This window comes from Barbus barbus (genome assembly GCF_936440315.1).
Source record: "Barbus barbus genome assembly, chromosome: 1".
Lineage (NCBI taxonomy): Eukaryota > Metazoa > Chordata > Actinopteri > Cypriniformes > Cyprinidae > Barbus > Barbus barbus.
The window spans coordinates 45,148,578-45,171,794 of NC_136729.1; the positions used below are offsets into that span (position 1 = coordinate 45,148,578).

The following is a 23,217-nucleotide window of genomic DNA, read 5'->3' on the forward strand; positions in this document are numbered from 1 at the left end:
TCGTGGTCAGAATTATTGGCACCCTTTGTAAATATGATCAAAGAAGGCTCTGAAAATAAACCTGCATTATTAATCCTTTTGATCTTTTATTCAAAAAAAGAAATCACAAAAAATGAACCTTTCATTGAACTAAAACAATTGAAAATGTTGGAAAATCTCATTATGAAATAAATGTTTTTCTCAAATACACGTTGGACACAATTATTGGTACCCCTAGAAATTCTATCTCTGAAGTATATTCCCATTCATATTTACAATTGTGAGCACTCCAGGGTGATTATGAACATGAAATTATCCAGCCATGACTTCCTGTTTCACAGAAATATAAATAGGAGCGAAAACAAAGCCCAAATACCCTTAATCATCCATCACAATGAGAAAAAACAAAGAATATATTTCTGATGTGCAGCAAAAGATAATCGAGCTTCACAAATTAATGAAGTGGCTTTAAGAAAATAGCTAGAGCAGTGAAAATTCCCATTTCCACCATCAGGGCAATAATTAAGTATTTCCAATCAACATAAAATGTTATGAATCTGCCTGGAAGAGGACATGTGTCTATATCGTCCTAATGCACGCTGAGGAGGAGAGTTTGAGTGGCTAAAGACTCTCCAAGGATCACAGCTGGAGAATTGCAGAGAATTTTGTTGACCAACAAAAATGGTCAAACAGGCCCTACATCACTACATGTTGTTTGGGTGGGCTTCAAAGAAAATTCTCCTAGCTCATCCAAAAACAATCTCCAGCATATTCAGTTATCAGACACGACTGGAACTTCAAATGGGACTGGCTTCTATGGTCAGATGAAACTAAAAAATGAGCTTTTTAGCAGCAAACACTCAAGATGGGTTTGGTGAACACAGGGATAAAAACTACCCCATGTGTACAATGAAATATACTGCTGTATTTTTGATGTTGTGGGCCTATATTTCTGCTGGAGGTCCTGGACATCTGTTCAGACACATGGCATCATGGATTCTATCAAATACCAACAGATAAAAAACCAACAAGTGATTGACTCTGTTAGAAATCTGGGCCATGTTTGGATCTTCCAACCGGACAATAATCCAAACACAAACCTCAAAAACAACACAAAAATGGGTCACTGAGCACAAAACCAAGCTTCTGCTGGCCATTCCAGACCTCTGACCTGAACCCTGTAGAAAATGAGTGAGGTGAACTGAAGAGAAGAAGCACCGTCATGGAGCTGGGAATCTAAAGGGTCTGGAGTGATTCTGGATGAAGGAATGGTCTCTGATCTCTTGTCAGGTGTTCTCTAACTTCATCAGGCATTATAGGAGAAGATTTAGAGCTGTTAAACTGGCAAATGGAGGTTTCAAAAAGTATTGAATAAAAGGGTGCCGTTAATTGTGGCCAATGTGTATTAGAGGAAAACATTTATTTCATAATGATATTTCCTCCCATTTTAAATTCTTATTCTCCAATGAAAGGTTTGATTTTTGTGATTTAAAAAAAATAAAAGATCAAAAGTATTAACAATGCAGATTCATTTTCACAGCCTTCTTTGATCATATTTACCAAGGGTGCCAATAATTCTGACCAAGACTGTAGGTACTTTTAAAATGTACTTCTGTTTCACAAGGGTTGTGTGGTTGCCCAGTTACTCTTAAACACTTGTGAATTGTAAACATCACACAAATTGTCTTTATTCTATGATTCTATGATTTCACTTTAATAAGCACTGATTTGAACGCAGGTTATTTATTGAGTGCAAGACGTTTAAATCTTTCAGAGCTAACACTACTTTTAAATCTGTTAAATAATTTAAGTTAAATAAACTGATCTTCAGTAAATTTATATCAGTCTATACATACTGTATAACATAGGTAACATAGGTAAAAGGGTGAACTTTTGACCTTCAAAAATGCAGTAACATTGTGAAGTTTCCAATCAGCTGTCCTGACTCCGTGTCAGACCTTGTGGATTTTAAAACAACACAATTCATCTCTACGAACTAGCTTGCATCTAATCAAAGAAATCTCAGTCATGATCCATCATTTAATCAAGTTGATTATTTTTTAATTTTCAGCAATTATCACAGACTTATTTTCAGAAAATAACAGAATTCTTCATAAGACGATGTACATGAGCTGTAATTTGCAAAACAATTTCTTGTGGTTACAGAGTTTGGTGCCTATTCTGAGAGAATGAATTGCCTCCTTGATGTTTGATCTGAAGGGCCTTTTGAGTTCAAATTCTACAGTATATTACAACTCGGCTCATTGGAAAAAGTGCCTGTGGCGACATTTCTGCATAAAAATATTATGGAGCTACTTGCATATTTCGCGACACTTTCAAAGTGGTGCTAAAAACATGTTAATTTTTCAGATTAACAGATTAATCTGGTAGTGTTTTATTATGTTGGTTGTTTAATGTATTGTGGCAATTCAGAAATGAAATGTCTGGTAAATGACGCTACAAGATGAATGCCCTATCGCTTTGAAAATAACATACCACCTACACTAAATCTGACTCAAAACATAACTAACAGATAGTGTTAACAAAAGCAAATGTGAGAGAAAAATGCATTTGCTGACCCAATCATGCCATTTCAGCTTGTATCTACAAGATTCACAGAAGTACCTACGCACCAGAATGTTTCGCATCTCAAGTGCAATGTTGTACCGGGTGCACTACTGAGCAAGTTTACTGTTTATGTTAGAAAAACCAAACATATGTGCTGGATATGTGATGCAAACCTGAAAATGTGTTTGTTTACAAATCATACACTGTGGTAAAAGCGTTGTCATGACATAATATTGTGCAAGGAACCATGCAAAAATAAGTATTTTGTTAAATGGTAATCTGCCCATGTGATCATAAGATGTGAAAAGGAAGTTTTGCAAAATGTATGTAGAGGCATAGTTTTCCAATGATCCTATGTTGGTATTATTTTATCTTTATCTCACACACACACACAAAATCACATTGAGTCAATATGTCACAGCTGTGCTCCTCAAGCTATTTAGCACAGATTTTCTTTCTGAGAGGTCAAAGGGATCATGAAAACACACTCACACAAACAAACAAATTCACTCTGATGCATTCGATCATGTTCCACCCTGTCATTTTAAAGTAGAGCACCAGACATCAATGTGGATAATTACACATATCGACTAAATCACAGAGGTTTTCACACACACACTCACACACTAGGACAATGTCACTATGTTCTCTTACATTTAGTCATTTATTTAAGTGATGTACTTTCATTTAAGAGTAGATTGTAATTAGTAGTTTAAGTTATCTGTGTCTCTCTCTTTCTCATTTATCTTTTTATTTCATTTTCATTTATATTGCAGAGGGCTATTTGTCCTGTGGATGACTGTCTCTGGAAAAAATATTTACCCAGAATTCTTTTGGTCTGGTCTAGAAAAACACATGCTAAATGCAAAAAAGGTGGATGCATCACATTTTCATCAAAGTACTTTGCTAATCAAGTAGATAATAATTTATATTTTATTTATATAAAAAAATCTGTAAATAATACAATATCGAAAATCTTAATTGTATTTTTAAATATATAAATTGTAAACTTGAAACCTAAAACTTTCCGTACTGTATTTTTATTTATAGCCTCATGACGAACCCAGGAGGAAACACGCATGAATGTTGCGTATGTTACACATTAACATACTCTTAACAAAGAAAGAGAACATACAGAAGTGATCTAGACATTACAGAAACCTTATAGGATTTTCCATTAATTATTTCTTGAGTTTTATGACGCCAAAAACTTGCAGACAGTAGTTTTGAAACTTAAAGTTCTGTATGTCTAAAAGCTGTGTTTATTCCATAATCAGTGTAAACACATCACATATGTAATTAAGACACTTTTACAGTCTCTAACACACTCACACATCAATGCAAGACTGTGGAAAAAAAGTTCAGGAAACTTTCAGGAAATGTGTTTTTCCCACCCACAAAATCCTAGCCTAGAAACTTCCAGAAAGGAGCCAAGCATTGTTTAAAAGAGCAGAGAATGGATGTCGAACATAGGAAAGAATGACAAAAAACTGGGACTCACCAAATCAGACTCCTCGCTGGTTGAGAGGTACATGTCTATGAACATCTGTGTGTGTGTGTGTGTGCAGTATGAGTGTGTGAGAGAGCTCTGCTCCACCCAGCTGCTCTACAAACAGTAGGAGAAGGGGGAGCGGGAAGAGCGGTTTCCTCTCGCTCCTGTGGGCTGAGTTTGAAGGGGCTCAAATATGTGCTTGTAAAATGAATGGTGTGTTCGTCTACATCCTCTCTCCTCCCAAAACGACGTCAAGTTACTCTGCTAAACCCAGAAATCTCTCTCTCTTTCCCACGCTGAGAAAAAAACCATGACAGTCCATCCCACAAACAACCTCAGACATGCACATTACGACATGTACACTCACACACATACCAAAAAAAAAATCACTTTATACAGATCAGGGGATAATTATCATGTTAAAGTGACAGCCCTATAATTCATTCATGTTAAGTACACATGACTGAGATGTATCTGAATGCAAGTAACACCTGACGTATTCAGAATCCAGCCTCTTTTTGAATACTTCTGTGGTTTTGACTGTAACATAAGACAGATGTTAGCGAAAAAAAAAGTCTCCTCACAATCAAGTGAGAAAAGCTGTACATTTGTCCTCTTGCTGTCCTTCCCCAAGGCAGCGCTGCCAAACTCCTCCCCTTGAAAACTGCTCTCAACAGCTGATTAGTGAACAGTTTTTTTTTTGCCAATATCCAGCAACTTTGCACAGCCATTGAAGAGGAGTGGACCAACATTCCACAGGCCACAATCAACAACCTGATCAACTCTATGAGAAGGAGATGTGTTGCACTGCGTGAGGCAAATGGTGGTCACACCAGACTGGTTTTCAGACCCCCTCAATACAGTAAAACTGCACATTTTAGAGTGGCCTTTTATTGTGGCCAGCCTAAGGCACACCTGTGCAATAATCAAGCTGTCTAATCAGCATCTTGATATGCCACACCTGTGAGGTATCTCGGCAAAGGAGAAGTGCTCACTAACACAGATTTAGACAGATTTGTGAACAATATTTGAGAGAAAAAGGCCTTTTGCGTACATAGAAAAAGTCTTAGATTTTGAGTTCAGCTCATGAAAAATGGGGGCAAAAACAAAAGTGTTGCATTACCAATGTAGCGACTACAATTTATAAACTACGAAAAAACATAGTTTGTTAATGGATTGTAAGTACTTTATTAGTGTATACTTATTATAAAGTGTGATAGATAATATTTAGTTTAATACTATCTTGATGCTGTTGAAATAATAATATGTCTTTTAGAACGTGTAGCAGCGTTTTCTGTACTCTACATGGCCTGTGTTTGAGCAAGTATTCTTCCTATTCAGGTTAATTTTATTAAATACACTTAAGTAAAGTTTAAGTATAGACTACTTCATGTAGTAAGTCATGTATTAAATCATTGTATTACTAGTATATATGTTCGTGTAGGCTTCCTATTTCAATACTTCTGACTAAACTAGCCCATTTTTAGTGCAAAAAAATATATACGGTTATACTTGTTACAGTGTAACATGCATTTAAGTACTGAGTAATATAAATTAACTACATGTACTTACTATATGGTTAGGGTTAGGATTAGGGTTTGGCTTAGTGTTACGTAATTATGCATAATTAATTGTTATTATACTAGTAAGTACATGTAACGTGTAACAAGGACACCAAAATAAAGTGTTATGTAAGTGTAAAAGTAGTAAACTTTGAGTATCAGTTTATATCTGAGTTTTTCATTTGTATTGCAAGTATACTGGGAGCTATACAAGTGAACTTATAATGTTAGTTTACTAGTTTTATACTTTTACTTTATGAAAGTAGACTTTGATGTATATGTATTGGTATGTCAAGGGATTAAAAAAATTAATTGAACAGAAGTTCATTCAAGTGTGCTATTAATATTTATAGTTTACTAAGAATTTACTGTAGGTAGTATAGCTGTATAGCTAGTAAACCTACAGAGTTAAACTTTATTTTACAGTACATGCATACAGTGTACTTACAGTTTACTTATCCAAGAAACTACTGGGTAGTACAAGGTAACTACATGGGTTAAAGTTAGATTTAGGGGTAGGTTTAAGGTTAGTACATAGTTATTGCTCAGTTATTATAATATTATAAAATACGGCAATACACAATAAAGCGCTGTATCATTGCATCATTCATTCATTCATCATTCATAGTACAAATGGACGATGACCCAGAACATACAGCAAAACCAACCCAGGAGTTTTTAAAGGTAAAAAAGTGGATTATTCTGCAATGGCCGAGCAATCTCCTGATCTCAACCCGACTGAGTATGCATTTCACTCGCTGAAGACAAAACTAAAGGCAGAAAGACCCACAAACAAACGACAACTAGAGTCAGCTGCAGTAAAGGCCTGGCAAAGCATCACAAAGGAGGGAATTAAGTCTCTGGTGATGTCCATGAGTTTCAGACTTAAGAGACTCATAGCCTGCAAAGGATTCTCAACAAAATATTAAAATTGAACATTTTATTTATGATTTTATTTATTTCTCCTATGACATTTTAGCCCTTAAAAATGAGTTGTGCATAAAAATGGTTATAATTCCTAAGCATTTTATGTTATATTGTTGTTCAACCTTTTGAATTAAAAGTGTTCTGATGGCATACAGAGCTGAAATGATGAAAATTGTGTCAGTGTCTAAATACATATGGACCTGACTGTATATATTTGGGAAGGTTATCATCATCCAGACTTTTCAGAACTTCCACATACATAATACTTATTTCATAGGCAAATATCAAATCAGACAACCAAAGAAATCAGAGCATGGCTCCTTTTAGTGTGGCGACAACTTTTTGCTACCACTTCCATGTATGACTTAACCTGATTAAACCAAAATCAAAATGCAGCTAATACAGAGATGCTTTGTTTCTTGCTTTAAAGAGTTTACTAGCTGATACAATACAGACATTACACCAATGTTTGCTTATAATCATGCATTGCTATATGTTTCTGTGTATGACATCAAAGAAAGCCTTATTCAGTAGGAGAAGCCTAATGCTGTACTATTAATGCATAGATGTATTCTTAGTTACTTGCACAACAACATAATAATGTACACGCTCAGTTCTCCCTTTCTCACCCCAGCCCTAACAATAACTGCATAAAATATTAATATAATGAAACCAAGAACAGTTCCTTACCTTAACTTTCTTAGACATGTTCGCTGTCTAACTGTGGCGAAGAAAGGATGGTTACTACTGCCACTGTCCTTCTGATCAATAATTTAGGTTTGAAGTCACAATGACTACATGTAGTTTCCAATTACAGTTATCAGGTTAGTGACAGACACTCTGTTAACAAAAAGTCTGGATCAGTACCTAATAAAATCCAGGCCAATAAAATAAAAGGCCACTTAAGTGACTTTCATGACTGTTTCTTAACTTTACATTTTTAAAAAGTGCACTTTGTAATAATGTGAAATGAAAAGTTTTACTGTCTAACAAATGAAAGCACATGTAAAGTACTTGATTATAATTTTAACTGTAGTGTTTTATTCAATATTACATTTAAAGTTGATGCATTTTAAATGTACTAAATTGCAACTTCATTACAAATGTGTAATTGCAAATATATTTAAAACATGGATACAATAAGTTTCAATAGAAATTAAATATTTTATGTTACCATAAATGCTTGTCCGTACATTCATACACTTTAATCATATTTCAAAGACAATTTTAAAGATACTTAAGTCCTACTTGTTAAAAATGCACTCTTAAGTTCAGCTAATTGCATTTCATATAAATGTAAAATATAATACATTTTCTCGTAGTTGCTATTCACATGTAATCAAGTGTCTGACTCACACTTAATTATATTCTTTTAAAGTATATTATACTATTTTTAAAAGAATGCTTAAGTATACTGCTTTTTCACAAGGAGGTACTTGGTTTTAAAAATGTTTGTGAACCAATAATCTAAAAGATTGGAGACATATAATATACCTCAACCTTGCGATCAATATTTATCAAAATTGCATCACATTCTGACATTTATCATGATTGTCAACATGTGAGAACAAATCTCAGATTGTATAATAATGACCACAAAGGGGGCCGTAAATCCATCTAAGACCCTAAAACAAATCAATCCAGTTCCTAGAAGAGATTCTGTGACATGCATCTCTCTCTCCACCTCACTAGAGGGAGCCTGAATATTAGTCCAGAGCACCTCCACCAGTTTGTTTCACAGCAGTTGGTTGTTATATTTCAAGGGGTTATTCCAAAAAACAGGTTATGGGACATAAATGGGTATATTAACAGATAATCTCACACTTTGGCTCCAATACCTGAGGTAGCTTTCAGGGTATGTAGCCAAAACGTATTCTCTGAACAAAACCTTCTCAGCAGGTTACAGGGTTAATTAACTTCAGAGATGCTTTAAAACAGCATATATTCATGGATATTAAGTAAGTAAGTATAATAATACTAAAATCATGCTTGCTTTAGTCCAGAAATGGATTGATGTCTAAACCAACTAATCAAGGTCTTCAGACTCACTGGAAACTTGCACACAAGTGTGTTTGATCTGGTTTGTGCAGAGGACGCTGTCATGTCCCGGATGGAAATCAATTCATGAATAATGTGTCCTTGTGCGTCCTTCTTTCCAATTACTCCGACAAACCGTCCCTATGCCACTTTCTGTGTGTTTTCAAATGATAACTAATATAAAATACTAGTTTTCCATTAAACCATACATTTGTATGCATACCATTGTTTTGAAATGTGACACATGCATATCTGTTATTGTTTAAAAACAATTATTGTTGTGTTTCGTGACCCGGTAGAGCTTTATTTGACCATGCAGGTAATTTTACCACTTTTCTGTAGTGTTGTTTCTATGATAAAGGAGACAACTTTAAATTAATTTGCAACTATTAGTTTCCACTGGAGTTCTATACTTTTAATTGTTAAATATGTAAGTTTTACTTAATATACTCAATAGTATAACTGCAGTAAATACATCCATCTATTTTCATCCATCAGCATCGCAGGCTGTTGACAGGAAAACACTCTGGATTTTTTATTCAGTCATGTAAGTTTAATTAGCAACGTATGCTGGAAAGATATATGAGAATTAAGATTGCACTTTTCGTCAGACTGACCATCTTTCTCCTCTTGAACACAAAAGAAGATATTGTGAAGATTGTTGGTCCAGCTGTTGGTCCCCATTGACTTCCATTGTATGGAAAAATAATGCTATGGAAGTCAATGTGGACCAGCGATAGTTTGGTTTCGAAAAATCTTCTTTTGTATTCAGCAGAAGAAAGAAATGCACATAGGTTTGGAACAACCTAAGGGTGAGTAAATGATGATCCTATTTCAGTGAACTGTTCCTTAATATGGGCTACGGTTGGGTTCAGGGTTAATAAATACATACGTGTAGAACTGGACTGTAACAAAATGCTACCAAAGTATTTTAAACATTGTGTCAACACATCTTCATAGAGAAACAGATGGTGCTGCAGCGGTGTTCAATATTCATCCTGTGAATGTTATTCAAGTCTTTGCAAAGTAGTGGCGTGTCCTTGATAAAAACAGTTTAACAGATGGCCTCTGAATATGCAGTTCCTTCAAAAAGCCTTGCAGACATCACACAACAGACTGTGCTCAATTTAAACCGAGCAAAACTTTTGATTAACATCAGTCCAGAAACTAAGTAAAACTTAAAAAAATTAGAAACCTTTTGCTCAACATGAGTTGAGCCGTGTTTTGTGGGAACGAGTTTCTTCAAAACTCGTATGTGCACCAGCAAACCAAACCCAAGTCTGTTTCAAGGAATAGTTCACCCAAAAATGAAAATGTACTCAACCTCAGCCCATTCAAGATGTAGATGAGTTTGTTTCTTCATGTCTCTTCATTCTTCGTGGATTTCTGCCCACCGCCATTACACTCCCAAAATAATAAATAGCCCAACAAATTAAGACACTTAGTACATGTTAAGTTTAAATGAATAATGAGACTGTTCTCACACTCAGGCCATTCAAGATGTAGATGAGGTTTTTTTTAGCACAGATTTGGAGAAATGTTGCATTACATCACTTGACATGCCTAACTGATAAAAACATCAAAGTAATCCACACCACTCCATCAATTAACATCCCGAGGAGACAAAAGATACGTGTTTGTAAGAGAAAATCCATCATTAGGATGTTTTTAACTTTAAACTGTTACTTCCAGCCAAAATGGGAGTCCTCTTTCCATAATATTGCTTTTCATGTGAAAAAGTCATCTGGTCTGAATCAGTAGAGAAATATGCGCAGATTAAGCACCATTTACAAGAGAAAACAGTCCAGAACAGCTCTAAACAAATATGTATGTGGATTCTGATGTGAGAGACAACAGGAGATGGACCTTTTCACTGGAGGAAGCGCTGTTATGGATTTTGGTTAAAATTTTAAGTTAAAACACCCAAATGTTTCTTACAAACACACAGCTTTTCACTTCTCAAGAAATTAACTGATGGACTGGAGTGGCGTGGATTATTGTGATGTTTTATCAGCTGTTTGGACTCTGATAAAATGATACTTCTCCAAATCTGAGGAAGAAACAAACTCATTTACATCTTGGACGGCCTGCAAATTTACATTATTGGGTGAACTATTCCTTTAAATCCAAAGGACAACTACTTTACGCAGTAAGACGGTAAACAGCAAATGCTGGCATTTATGCTGGTACTCTGGTTGATGTTACAACATACTACCCAAAAATAAAGTTCAAAGAAAACTGAAGGAAGTGAAATTCTAAAATAAATAAACAATGTTAAATAAATAAATAAATGCATTAAGTAGACTCTCGCTAAGAGCCGATGGCATGAAATATTAAATTTGCTGTTGAAATAAACAGAAGATTAAAAGTCCAAATTTAGCAGAGAACACATTTGCAGACAATATGGCCATCTGAATTTCTATTGAGTTTGTAATTAGAGGATCCTCCTCTGGATGGGGTTGACATCAAAGGAAAATACATTTTGCATAAACACAGGAAAAAATATGTTTTTATTGACATTATGAAATATTCATTGTTTGTTTCCACAACATGTGCTTCACACAACCTTCGTCAGCACAACCGAAGTTATAGTTTTGTGAACACTGCTCATTGTCCCCAAACAACACGGGCAAAAATATCACCCCAAAAAAAAATTTTTTAGCATAAAAAAACAATCAATAGCAAAAAATAGCATAATTTCTTTTATATTATAGATACAAGGTAGTTTAATAACTAATGAAGATCACAAACAGTAATCATATATACAGGGTTATTATATTTAACTAAAACTAAAAGCGCTCATACACACACACACACACACACACACACACACACACACACACACACACACACAAACACAAAACATCTCCGTTACTTGAAATAAAGGTTAACTTAAATAATACAAAACAAACTTTAAGCCTGAACTAAAATGACTAAAACTAAAACTGAAATAAAAACAAATAAACACTATATAGACAATTAAAAAATAATAAAAATGACTAATACTTTAACTAAAATTTAAGATTGAAAATCTAAAAATAAAAACTATTTCCAAATATTATTAAAAACTATAATATTATCTCAATAATGACACATAGCATATAAAATAGTGGTACAGAATCAAGACGTTCATCTTAGTAACATAAATTATGATATTTTTGATGAATGATTATGCTCCCTCCATTGAAACCCATGCAACCAAAACCTTGATGCTTCAACATTTTCAAAAACACATTGTGAATCACAATCGATATGAATCAATTCGTTTAATCCACATCTTCAGAAGAATCATGATCACTTTATATGATGAACAGATGTATTATAGGTTTTTATTCACCTTGAGCAATGCACATACAAGTCAAATCAATGCCAAATCTGTTGTCCTGCTTGAAAAGATCGCTCAGTTCATCTGTTGAGCAACAAACCCAAGCTCAGCAATATGATTAGCACTGTAAAGGCACTCGCTTGTCTGTGGGCAACCATGCATTTGTAGTAAAAAAAAGGCCAAAAATGTAAAAGATAAACAGAACGTACAATGTTGTGGATGTTAATCCAAACATCCTTATCCATAAGATAAAAGAGCAAACATCTTGCCAAGATTTTCAGGCCAGTGAAACTGTCCAGTCCTTGGTCAGTGCACAATCTGAGTCTGTATTTTGTATCCAAGACATGTACTTGTGAGACCTGTCAGAAATGAGCAGGAAAAATCATACATCAATTAATTAAATACATTGCACAGAAACCATTTTTGAGGGTTCACAACATTTAATGTGGAAGTTGATTTCTTCAGGATTATGATGTTAAGGGTAAACTTATCTCTCCTGTCTCTGGATTTTTGTGTGTTTCTTAACACATAACAGAGAACACACTAAAAAGTGCACTTTGTAATAATGTCAAATCAAATGTTTTACTTTTTTTAAAACTCTAGTGTGTTATTCGACATTACAGTTGAATTAATATATTGTAAATGTACTAAATTGCAGCTTTATCATTTGCAAATGTGCAAATACATCCACATATATGACATACAAGTTTCAATAGAAATTAGATTATCTTTTAGTTTACCATAAATTCTTGTCAGTACATTCAGCAGTACACTTTAATCATATTTCAACGACAATATAGAAGTAATTATGAAATTACATAAAAAGATGGACTTAAGTACTACTTAAATGAGTCAAAAAACACCCGAAAGTTCAGCTAATTGCATTTGATATAATTAAACTATCATATATTTTAATTTAATTGCAGTTAACATGCAATTAAGTGTCTGAAAACATTACATTGAGTTTGCATGTAAATTTATTCTTTTAGATATTATTTCAAAATAATATATATATTTAGAGCGACCCAATAGGCCTATGTTGATATTTTTACATTTGTGACCCTGGAGCACAAAACCAGTCTTAATTCGCTGGGTATATTTGTAGCAATAATCCAAAAATACATTGTTTGGGTCAAAATTATCCATTTTTCTTTAATGCCAAAAATCATTAGGATATTAAGTATAGATCATGTTCCATGAAGATATTTTGTAAAGTTCCTATACCATAAATATATCAAAACTTAATTTTTGATATGCATGGTTAAGAACTTTAAATGTGTAATTTAGACAACTTTAAAGGCGATTTTCTCAATATTTAGATTTTTTTGGCACCCTCAGATTGCAGATTTTCAAATATTTGTATCTCGGCCAGATATTACCATACATCAATGGAAAAATTATTTATTCAGCTTTCAGATGATGTATAAATCTTAATGTCAAAAAGTTGACCCTTGATTTTGTGGTCCAGGGTCACATATATTAACTGCATTTATATAGCATTACATGAATCATTTGTGGTTATATTTTGTATTTTAGTAGCTGTAAACCTATACTACCATCCAGTAAATATTCTGGGAAGACAAAATGTGGTTTACTGAAGCCGAAAGTTAAAGGCGTCAGTAAGAACTGTCAACTGGCCAATTGACGTCTCCTTATTTGACTTGGATTGCCTCACTTTGTATTTAGAGGCCGCTGCATAGTCTTGAAAAGGGTTCAAAGAACTTAAAAGTTTTGGTGGCGAGGCACGAACACAGTATTCCCGAAACTGTGATACGGAGGAGTTGTTTGCATTGGGACTTCCAGAGCAGCACAAACCTCGAGTGCGAACTTGGAAAAGTTTCCGACGATTTGTGATTTGTCCCCTCGGTTTCCCTCTAGATATCCAACACTGGAATAGGAACTACCCCTGAAACACAGATGGTACAACCCAATGCACCTTTTGATCATTCCAGCAGAAGCAGCAGCGACAACATTTCAAGGGTCTTGGTGGAGTTGCGGTGTCCTGAATTGAGCCGTGTCTGTTCTTCAACTTAGCCTGTGTCTGAACGGGATCACAGACGCCTTAAACAATGGTTTTTAAAGAGTTATTCATCTAACTCAGTTCATCCGAAGGGTGCTGATACTTCAAAGAGAAACATTTGCGAAATAAAGCGCGAGAGGATTCTTCACGATGAGGCTCGCTGCGGTGCTTTGTGGCAGTCTTTTAACTTTCACGCTTCTCGCCGAAGGTAAGTGTTTTGGAGTTCTTTGCGTCGGCTTTGAGAAACAAACACATCGGTGCTTGCAAATCCAGTGTGAAAATAGCCTCAAAACAGTCTGGGCGAGCAGAATCAAAGCGCGAGATCTTTAAAGAGTTACAGCAGACACTTACACGAACACTAAACAAACCAAAACAGCGAGCCGTGATGGAGCCAAAGCGCGTCAAAGCAGAAAATCACTTTCAGATATTATCTAGTAGTTGGCGTGTGTGTGTAAATAAATAGTATTTGATCCACCACGCAGAGAAATTCCCTCGATTATTCCAATCCAACTTGGTGCCTTTGGTTCGCGTAAGCGTGCACGTTTCTACAATATAACACGTCAGGTAGGCTATGTTTTCAATAGCACCCTGTCTTTTATAAAAGACAGAATCGCCACTTGGTTGTAAGTCAACAGTCGCCGCTCACTGTATTCGCAACATGTTGGAACAGCCGCTGCACGCGGGCAGGAATGTAGCGCCTTCAAAGCGCAGCTTCGGCCTTAATAAAGAAATGCACGGACACCGCTTTGATAGAATTACACGCATAAACTGAGTGCTGCATCGGTGAAAATGCCGTGTACTAGATGGCCGGGCCTGTAAATGTCAACTAGATGTCTTCCCTTCTATATCAGGAAACAAAAGACCCTTGGAGCGACTGCAAAAAGCGTGCGTAAATGCAGCTCTGTGAGTTTCACGAATCGTTGTATGCTTCCCAAACATTTCCAGCGCTTACATAACACTAATAATATGCATCTATGTTAGCCATGCCTTATATATGTAATATTCACATTCATACTGACAAATCGTTCAAATTCAAATGTTGCAGCTTGATGTCATGCTCTATAATATAGGAATGAATAAACTTTGACACTCTGTCTTCCAGGGTTTGGCAGTGACATTTAAACTACACCTAATTTAGGTGGTGTTGCATGTAAATGAAACCGCATTGCACACACTATTCAAAATATAAATCCTGTTTAGTTTGGAGTCAAAAGTGAACTTAAAAAAAAAAAATTGGTTATAGGACATTTCAGCAATAATGTACGAGTTAGTCACATAGACATTATTTGGTTTCTCTTTGGAAGTTTTTCTTTCTTTGCGAATCATTGCAATGGAATTGACCACTCATACATATGCACTAATACAATTTAATTGAGTTTTGTTTGGAAAGAGATTACAAAAAGCATGCTTAAGTGCAGCTCTGTGAGTTTCATGATTCATTGTATGCAAACAATTTCAGCGCTTGCATAACACTAATTATATGCATCTATGCTAGCCTTGCCTTAAACGTTATATTCACATCATACTGGCAAATCACTCATATTCAAGTGTAATGTTTCGCTACAGTCATATTCAACTACACCTCATTAGGTCATTCTGCATGTAAATGAAACGGCATTGAGGTTCACACACTTAATGTAGATCATGTTGAGGTAAAATTCAAAGTTTTTTAAGGTTTGGCAGGACATTTCAGCTACAATTTTGTTAGGGTTAGTCACATGGACATTATTTGTTTTTTCTTTGTTTGCAAGACATTGCAGAAGACTTGACTGGTGCTACTTGATTGAGTTTTATATAGAGACTCATTTCTGACCAGTTAGGAAACAAGATTAATGTTCTGTAAATCTGCATTGTGTATGACTTTTAAACTTGTTGCTGTACTGTATTGGTTTTACAACTTTGTCATTAATGTTACAGGATTATAAATTGTGCCTCATCCATTGGTGGAGTTTTTCTGAGATGCTGAAACCCATAACAGGATGATTCGTTGGTGTTTTCTTAAGCTGACGCTCGTTGTTTTTATAGTCACTAGCATCCATATAGCTCTATCAATGTCCTGCTTCTGAGTGTATAGGCTTTTTATAAAGTGTGTGAAAATGTGTGGCAATGTCTTGAGTTTCTCACAACCCCTCTGGGCATTAGATCTAATGTCATGATCCCATTCAGCTACTCATAAGATGCATATAGATGCTCCTAATTGCCGTAGGAGGCATGCCGTCAAACAGCCAAAGTAAAGCCTTCAGTGATGCTATGAAAAGGTTTTGAATATTTGTAATAATTAATTGAAGATAATATTCTTAAATGCATGGAAATTTTATGTGCATAATTTTTTTATATAATAATAATAATAAAGCAGGAAAAAAAAACACTTAAAAAATAACAAAAATGTTTTGTAAAAATAATCAAATATTTTTGAAAATGTGAATATTTTAGTACAGTGGACAACAGGTTGAGAAGTAATTAATCAATAGATAGAGACTTTGGGTGATTTGGAAACATTTACACGTATTAAAGCAAGGACTTTTTTATTTTTGTTGTATTTTTTGTTTCTTTTTGGTTTAGAAACCCCTTTTATAGCCCAAAGTTTGATTTATTATCAGGTTATCTGCTCAAGCTAGTGTTGTACGTTGAGTCCTGATCTGTGGATCATGAGTCTCTTTCATTTCTTCTTCTACAGCACGTCACTATAATAATATGTGATTCAGTAGAATTAAAATTGGAAGAAAATGCTGTGAGATCTTTGTGACTCTGGAATTGTTTGTTGTTGTAAAATACCTGTTTTTGTAAGCATAATGCATGAAAATATATTACAAGTGCAGACGCTGGAAGAGGGACTTAAAGCAGCATTGCTTGAGACCTAAGTTTTTAGTTGCAAAGACATTTTAGATGGTCTTTAATTAAGGAATATGGTGTCTACATGTTTGATAGTTAATACAGTAATTAACATTTATGGTGCATTTTTATGTTTGATTTGGAGGGTGAGTAATGACACAATAATCCTGTGCCTTGAAGTGGGTGATATGACTCTTTATTTCACAAAATGAGTAATTTTATTTCACAATAACAGTATCTCACAGGTTATTTTTTGTTGTCGTTTTGTATTTTTTTTTTTTTTTTTTTTTAATTAAAACAAGAACAAATCTAATTACAATCAAAAATTGGGTAACAACATTATTTCAGGTACTGTAGGCAGAGATGGGCACAAATACATTAATTTATTTAAAATAAAAATACAAAATACTGTGTGGGAAAATGTATTTAAAAACAAATACAGTATTTTGTATTTTGAAAATACATTTGAAGTTGTCCATCAAGTGAAGTAACCCTATTAAGGCCTGTTTACACCAAGAACGATAATTATAAAGATAATATATTAGTGTATTCTAAGTATACAATGCAGTTGTGTCATCTTTCACTTTATATGCTCAAGCTCTTTAAATCCGAAATTATTCTGATTGGCTGTCAATGTTTTTATCATTCATCATTGTTTTGTGCTATTGTGCTTATAGTTGTGGTGTGCTATCTTCTATTCACTTAGATTTAGGATGTACTCACACAAGGGGAGATCTGATCCGTGCTTGAGCATGATTAACCGCCAAAGTCCAGTTCATTTCACAAGTGTGACTGCTCTGTACTGTGTCCAGTGCGGTTCGTTTAACCATGCCCAGGCCCGAATACAACCCGAATTCCGGAAACGTTGGGACGTTGAAAACTAAAAGAATTTCAAATCACATGAGCCAATATTTTATTTACAATAGAACATAGATAACATAACAAATGTTTAAACTGAAAAAATATTTTTTTATGCACAAAATGAGCTCATTTCAAATTTGATGCCTGCTACAGGTCTCAAAATAGTTGGGACGGGGGCGTGTTTACCATGGTGTAGCATCTCATCTTCTTTTCAAAACAGTTTGATGACGTCTGGGTTATCGAGGTTATGAGTTTTGCATCGTCCTGCTGAAATACACGTCGTCTGGAGGGGAGCATATGTTGCTCTAAAACATTTATATACATTTCAGCATTCATAGTGCCTTCCAAAACATGCAAGCTGCCCATACCGTATGCACTTATGCACCCCCATACCATCAGAGATGCTGGCTTTTGAACTGAACACTGATAACATGTATTTATTTAACTGAAAATCCAGAATCATCAACAAGCTAACTGTAAAGATAGCACTGTGAATGATGATATATTTGTCAACAAATGGGATTCAAAATTAAATATCTACGATTTTCACAGGAAACCTGGTGTCTTCAAGTGCTTTGCTGTTGAAAAGAATAGGAATCATGGAATGCGACTGTAATCAAGACTTATGAAATTGGAAATAGGAAATTTTGATAGCACACGTAGGCAGTATTATTCCTTGTTTCCTTACAGGAATCCAGAAAATGTCATTACCCCATTCTAGATGGAGTCATACAGCTGTAGCTCACATGCATGAAAGTGGCATAGTTGAGAGATCTAGTTGATACAGGAGTATCAGCAGTCTAATAAAGAGGTTGATTGACAAAAAGTATTTTGTATTTTGAAAATACAGAAATACTAAGATTAAATGTATTTAAATATAAAAAAATTAAACTTTTTTTTCAAAGGCATTTAAATACAAAATAGTATTTAAGAGAGACGGCGTCAACGCTGTCAGCTTACCTCATGTCTCATTCACCGGTGAGAAAACATTACAGTACAAGGCACATAATATTACAATAATAGCGTCTTTCATGCTCACTGGAACGCGTTGATGACCGATCATGTCTGTGCAAACAGGGTGCGCAGAGGTATCCAAATACATATTTGCAAGATAGCCTATCATAATGCTCGGACCGAACATTTTGATTGGACTAACATTTTATGGTCCTACGCCTTCCACAGATGCTATAAATACATACATATATATATAAATTTAGACCACTTAACTTAGCGATTGCGATCGGGCTGTGAAGAGACTTTCAACCAATATAACACAAAATATTTTTGAACCAAATCACTTCCCCTGCCTTTAACATAATACTCAACAAGATGGCCATTTTGATGGTAACTTTAAGCATTGCTGTGCTTTGCGAATGTTTAATGAAATAACACAATATAATATAACAAACAATATATTAAATATAAACAATATAGAAACATCTCTCAAGAGTCATCATACACCTGGCACTAATCTGTCTCGTGACTACTTGCAATCAAATTTAGAAGGGGAAGTTTGTTATTTTAACCACATACATATTCTCTATATCAGAGTCTAGAAACCATGAACAAAAAATGGTGCACTTTTTCTTGCAAATGTACTTTTAAATCCAGCAACAAATGACACTTCTAGCAGGATTATCAGTTATTTTAGAGTACCTGCATTATCTCAACGTGTGTGCTGTACATGAACTGTGTTACTCTGTCATATTAGGTGTACTGAAAAAGATGTAGTGTAGCCTATGTTATTTTGATGACTATTTAAAGAAACACCTGTTTTAGTGCAGTGGTTGATTTGACAACCGAGTAGGCAGTTTGAGTGCATGAGTGTTTACACTACAGGTGCACTGGGGTTGCGTGCGGTTTTGACCACCAGTGAACGTAGGCAAAAGTGGACAAAAAAGTTAATTTCGGTTCATGCTCACACCTGGTCTCTGCTGATTAGCCCAATTCTTTTTCAGAAAGAGGATATGGTGTTGTGCTGATATTTTCACCCTGTGAATTAGCATTTTATTTTGTTGTGCAGTGCTTAGCTGCATTTAAGATTATTTTCAATCTGCATGTCATCACTAAAATACATTTAACCATGATAAACATGAGCCACGTATGATTTTACACTGTTCCAAGTTCACACTGGACTATTTTAGCCCTGATTTTTCCCTCGCCGACAAACGCCCAAAATCGGAGGCAAATCGGTGCTCATTCACACGAGTGACAATCACGCAGTGTGAATGATCAACGACGCGATCTGAGAGAATCGCCGATGCGTCACCAATGCCCTTGAAATATTTGGAATGCTAAATATCTGGACCTGTCGGTGATTCAAAATCCTGCTTTGTGAAATGAGTTCTGACTGAAACATACATCAACGATGACCTACAGCCAATGAGAGAGCAAGATACAGGGCAGCGGGAAGTTTGGGGAGGACGTTTTTTGCGGGGTTTTTTATTATTAAGCAATTAGCCATGTACAAACAACGTGGGAATATCATTACATTTTTGCAGAATTTACAGAACATGAAGAAATATCTAAAATAAAAAATGTAATTAAACATAAAAGGGGGCTAGGGTTTTTCCTGTAAATATTTTTCTATAAAGGACAAAAGATTTATTGCATTTTTTTTTCACTTTGAGGGCTTTTGTGGGCTATAAGAAATAAACTCATATTAAAATGCACAAAACATAACCTCCTGTCGCCGATCCATCGTGCAATGTGAACACAGCAGAAACTGAATACTACCCGGGTAGTCGTGCAGTGTGAAAACAACGATGATCCGATGACTTTGAAAATCATGCAGTGTGAACTTTGCATTAGGCTCAGTGGAAAAGTGTGCCTGGGGTGATATTTCTGCAAATTGATATTACATTGCACATTTTGTGACATTTTCCCAAGTGAAATGTCCAGTGAGTGGCACTAAAAGCACATTCATAAATGGATGTAGAAACATTTTATTATGTTGGCTATTGTTCATATCATGGCATTCGGAAATTAAATGTCCAGTGAATGTTGCTAAAAGTGTTTGAAAATAACGTGCCACCCACATTAAACCTTACCGATAGTGTTTCAAAAAAAGCAACCATGGGCTAAAAACACATTTGCTGAGGCAACCGTGCTATTTTAGCTTCCTTAGAGAAGTCATTGATCTTATTTACTGAGTCTCGTGACTTGTGTTTCACTGTACTCGTATCCTTGCACTTCACATCACAATTGCAATGTTGTACCAGGTGCGCTACTGAGCAAGTTTACAAAATCAGAAAAGCCACACATATGGAACTGGTTATGTGGTGCAAACTTCAATAAGTCTTTATTAATTGACATTTAGTGATATCTATATGGCCAAAGAGAAAAATAAATGTAAAATGATCATTCAGATGTGAAAATTTGTGTAATTTAAGAGAGTATGCATGCAACATCAGTATGTGCATCAGGAAGGTGTTTAGTGTCTGTAATGGCAAATTACCCTTTTAATCGCTATCTGTTGTATTCATTAGTGTGTTCACAATGGCTGGCATTCCTAGTGTTTAAAGAAACCATTCTGAATCCAGAACAGCTATAGAATGAAGCAGTAAGTAATTTTGTTTACTGGGTGCATTGTGTCTAATGAACTCAAACTACTCTTTTTCCCAGGCTGTCTCTGTCTTTCTTTCTCTCTGTCAAAGGTTTTCTGTGTCCTTGGCCTAGAAATCTTTCACTCATCCATGTCACGTTCCGTGGTCCCTTGTTTTCTAAAACCCTTCTCCAACCCCCAACACACACACACACACACACACAGAAATACATTCACACCACTATGTCTGCATACCCTCAACCATCCAAGAGGCCTCAGCAACAGGCTCTATCAAAGAGACAATATGGGTTTCTAATAGTAATAGTCCTACAACACAAGGCTTTAAGTAGCAGTATGCAAGTTAAAAGCTCCACTCACTAATGAAGTCAGAGAACTTAAGTGGTCCTTTAGTGTCAGGACAAAATGTCCAAACAAGCCAACCTCTCTGCCTAGAAGTATAGGATGTATGCAAACAATAGCTTTTGACTCGGTGTAGTGTCCCTGTTTGTTTAGTTATTTTCCTGTGGTCAATAAGGAAAAAAAAATATTCAGAAATATTTACAAAGAAATGGCAAGTAACATTGAATTAAATATGAAATTTATTAGTAGAAACTAGAAAATAGAAAGCTGAAGTAGAATATTCTTGTAAAACATACTTGAAAATAATTTTCAATTTAAGAGATTTAATTAGGAAGGGGAATAATGTTTCTCGTAACACTTTACAGTAATGTTTAACATTAGTGCATTAGTTAACAATAGCTAACAATGGATCTTTTTTTAGTTTACCTGCATTAACAAATTTAAGCTATTAATGTTAAGTAATGCCTTGATGTTATCATTAACAAAGTTATAGTTAATGTTAACTAATCTTAACAAATACAGCATTATTGTTACCCTGTTATCTGTCTGTTTTAATAAAACCTATAATAAATGTGATGGTGTTTTACTGCCTCTGCTGTTCATTTTATCTGGAAACCGCAGTGAATTGTACTTTGTGTAGGTGAGTTTTGTGGAAAGTAGGTAGAAGCATGTTTTTCCAATGTTGATATTTTGGGTTAAAAACTTCTGGGCATGAGAAAAATGTCAGTCTATCATTTCATCAAGTGTTTTTAATATCCCTTGATTTTAATGACCTTCTTTACAGCTGGTTTTAAGATTTGTCTCGAGTCACCCAATCATAAGTAGACAACTCTAAATACAGGCCCAGAATGATCCAGTTACTCAAACCACATTTAGAGGTAGTTAGAAACACACGCATATGAGGCGTAAGTGCTCTGATGCGCCCTGACAACACTGAAGAACCGCCTACTCGCCTGTCAATCAACCGCTGAGTGAAAACAAGAGCTTTTAACGGTGGCTGTTATGTTTCCCTTTGATCTCTTTTTCTCCTGAAGGGCCAGATGTAGTTAAATATCATTCATGTTCAGAGAGATTGTTACCTTTTGATGAGTTTGGAAATCACGGTTACCACGCAAAGTGAGTTCAAGTGGTTTTGGTTGGAATAAAAAAAAGTTGGCCCATTTCATATTTCTTTCTCTTTCTTTCACTTCCCCACAACGACAGGAAGATTTTTTTTTTTTTTAGAGCTAGTAAAAGAAAAACAAGAGAAAAAAACAGAGCAAATTATACACATTATCATTGCTGCTAGAAAATGATGGAAAAATGTTTTGTTCAAGAATGTTTTACAAGAAAGTACAATTTTTCTTACACATTTAATCACATATAATGTGTTACCATTTGTATGCAATGCCATTTCTATGTAACTAGGTTGGCTAACAAAGCTGCACAAACCTATTTCTCTTCCTAAAGTTTAAGTTACAACCACCAAACTCTGGTCAGACCTTCAGACCGAACTTCCTCGGGTTGCTATATCTTTTCTAACTGATCTGACTTATGGTTTTTCGTAAACTGAGTGATCAGAACTATGAAATAGTCCCCTAAGCTTTCATTGAGGGGGTCAAAACTTTTGTACAATAAGACTTCTAGTGTATTTAAGCTATTGCCTTGTCCAAGTACCCACACTTGCTGTCTTTGCACTTGACTACTTATGACGTATTTCCTGTATTTGGC

General features: G+C 35.1%; 2 protein-coding genes across 2 annotated transcripts in view; one reads left to right on the plus strand and one right to left on the minus strand.

Annotated features, from left to right (window-relative positions):
• LOC306869196 (voltage-dependent L-type calcium channel subunit beta-1-like) overlaps positions 1 to 4,165 on the minus strand; it is a 28,258-nt gene extending 24,093 nt beyond the window's left edge. The window contains exon 1 of the mRNA XM_079415846.1: positions 4,049 to 4,165. Within this exon, the coding sequence (XP_079271972.1) occupies positions 4,049 to 4,093 (45 nt within the window). The 5' untranslated portion in view covers positions 4,094 to 4,165. The remainder of the gene's footprint in view (positions 1 to 4,048) is intronic.
• A 9,860-nt stretch (positions 4,166 to 14,025) lies between these two features.
• The window catches only part of LOC306881538 (low-density lipoprotein receptor-related protein 4-like), an 88,748-nt gene continuing 79,556 nt past the window's right edge, over positions 14,026 to 23,217 (plus strand). The window contains exon 1 of the mRNA XM_079435706.1: positions 14,026 to 14,118. Coding sequence (XP_079291832.1) covers positions 14,061 to 14,118 — 58 coding nt within the window. The 5' untranslated portion in view covers positions 14,026 to 14,060. The remainder of the gene's footprint in view (positions 14,119 to 23,217) is intronic.